Source organism: Scyliorhinus canicula, chromosome 16, assembly GCF_902713615.1.
Source record: "Scyliorhinus canicula chromosome 16, sScyCan1.1, whole genome shotgun sequence".
Lineage (NCBI taxonomy): Eukaryota > Metazoa > Chordata > Chondrichthyes > Carcharhiniformes > Scyliorhinidae > Scyliorhinus > Scyliorhinus canicula.
This window is the reverse complement of record NC_052161.1, coordinates 127,549,274-127,551,727: the sequence shown is the minus strand read 5'-3', so window position 1 is coordinate 127,551,727 and position 2,454 is coordinate 127,549,274. Positions and strand designations below refer to the sequence as shown.

At 51.1% G+C, this 2,454-nt stretch overlaps 1 protein-coding gene across 1 annotated transcript; it reads left to right on the top strand.

The window, feature by feature from the left end:
• Nucleotides 1-1,027: 1,027 nt before the first annotated feature.
• On the top strand, nucleotides 1,028-1,935 carry LOC119951062 (neuronal acetylcholine receptor subunit alpha-4-like; the record flags this gene model as incomplete). The annotated part of the gene is made up of 1 exon (XM_038774099.1): nucleotides 1,028-1,935. A coding segment is annotated over one exon (678 nt), but the record flags the coding sequence as incomplete, so codon positions are not given.
• Between the last annotated feature and the right edge of the window lie 519 nt (nucleotides 1,936-2,454).

Genomic DNA, 2,454 nt, shown 5'->3' with positions numbered 1-2,454 from the left:
ATTCAAAGCTGGTGGTGAGGAAGCTGGAGTTGGATCTGTCCAGTATGTGGACTGCCTTTTGCCTCTTCCTGTTTTACTTTCTACCCATGGCATGGACTTCCCCCGGTTAGCAGCCCTCTGGCACCCGGTCCCAGTGGCTGTGTTGAGTTTGTGACCCATGACAACGCGTGTTAGCAGGAAGTTGGAGTGTAGGCACAGTATCACGGCCAAGTCCAATCCTTACATCACCCGGCAGCTTAGGGGGTTGAGGTCATCAGGCTGCAGTCAGGAGCATGACCTTTGTCCTCACCCCCACAACCTTCCCTACCAGCCTGCATGTTCAAATGCATTAAAAAAAAAATTATGGGCTGGCTTCTCCATTATTGAGACTATGTCCCCACACCGGCATCAAAACGGTGGAGTTTTACTCCTGAAAATCCTGGATTAAAGGGGCACGAATTCCCAGCCCTGCAGGAGGCGAGCAGGGACCCGGAGTAAATCCCACAGCGTTTGCTGCAGATATTTCAGGGACAGAGGCCGCGCTTGCGCACGGCGGCGGGCTCCAGTGGTCGCACCGTGCTCCATGGCGAACTCGGACGGCGGAAGTAGACCCACAAAGGAGACCCCCCCCCCGAACGACCGCGGGCCCAACCCTCAAACCTCACACAGTCATTCCCCGGCCGCCTATAAGGCCCTCCCTGGTCTCCGATGCGCCCGCCCCCTGTCCAGCTGGACCAGGTTAGTTCCATGCCGTCAGGACTTCAGCCGGTCCGGGGGGGGGGGGGGGGGGGAGAATGCCAGAACGGGCCTCTGGCAATGGCCCCCAGCGGCACGGTGTACTCCGCGGTGACGCTGCTTTCGGTGCCCGGAGAGTCGGCAAACCGGCGCCGGTACCGATTTCCACTTCAAACTGGATTCTCCGCCCTGGCGCCGGCCTCGATTTCGGCGTCGGAGTGAGGAGAATCCAACCCTATCTTTTTCATCGTGTCGCGTCTTTCCGTCCAACGACACTTCGTCCACGTCTTTTGGACCAACGTCTTTTTGTCCAATTATCCAATTACAAATGTTCTACACTATCAACCTCATAATTCCCTGTTTGCTTATATCCTGTTTAATGGTGTTGGTCTTTTACCTCCCCTCAGATTGTGGTGAAAAGATCACACTTTGCATCTCTGTGTTGCTTTCACTAACTGTCTTCCTCCTCCTTATAACAGAGATAATTCCTTCCACATCTCTTGTCATTCCTCTGATTGGGGAATATCTTCTCTTCACTATGATATTTGTCACTCTATCCATTGTTATCACTGTCTTTGTGTTGAATGTCCACCACCGCTCTCCTCACACACACACCATGCCTGCCTGGGTACGCAAGCTCTTCCTGGATTTCATTCCCCGCATCCTCTTCATGCAGCGACCCGCAGCTGTGATCAAGGATGGTAATAAACTGATTGTGCCAACGAACAAAGTATTGAGCTCTTCAACTTACCCGACAAACGATGAAGTTGAGCAAAACCATCTTTCCCAAGGATCAGACAAGCAACCAAATGCTAACACATCATTGGTGACTCAACGTTATCTTCAGGAAGACCAGGAGAAACCCAAAGCACTTTGCAGATCACTTTCTAGCCAATACAGCATTTTACAGGGGGATCTGGCACACGCAGACTGTCCGTGTTCTCCACCCACCAACATTTCTTATCGTCATACCAAGGAACAGCCCAGCTAACATTCCAAAGCAAGATCGTTGAGTCTTCAATATCCCTACGGGCAGGCGGACCCACCGCAGACCAATTCCCAATGTCAGCCTGGCAGTAATCAGTACAGCCATCGGCATGAGGACCCATCCCATTCCGATGGACATTCCAGGTCCACAGTCATTCAACAATGCCATGAGAACAGTGATCTCACCCAGCCAGCTTTGTCTCCCTGTACAGGAAAACGTGGGAACAAAGGGAAGAGGGCACGGTTAACAGACCAAAGCGAGATTCGAACCGCAGACAGCAGCAGAAAGTAACACTGACCCCGGCCATGAAGCTGGCAATGGAAGGTGTCCAGTACATTGCTAACAACTTACGTGAAGTAAGTCACAAAAAGTCTTTGACGAAAAAAATCATTGGACAAAAAGACGTTGGACCAAAAGACGTGCGGACAAAAAGACGTTGGACTAAATGACGTGGACGAAGTGTCGTTGGACGAAATGACATAGCACCCTTTTTCATGTCCCAATGATTTTTCACCAGGGTCGCACACAACAGTGTCCTGGAGACTCCAGGCCAATTCTGAAGGGTTGGCAACACAAAATTTCGAAGAGCTAGCACAGACATGTCAGAGCCAATAGCTTCCTACGATTCCAAGAGCAGATTCGAAGAAAATGAAAAAGAAAACAGCTTTGTTTGAACTCACCATGATTGTTCTCACTGATTTGCTCGGAGCAGCTCTGAGGGGATTGAACTGCGATTCCTGGAGACATCCAGG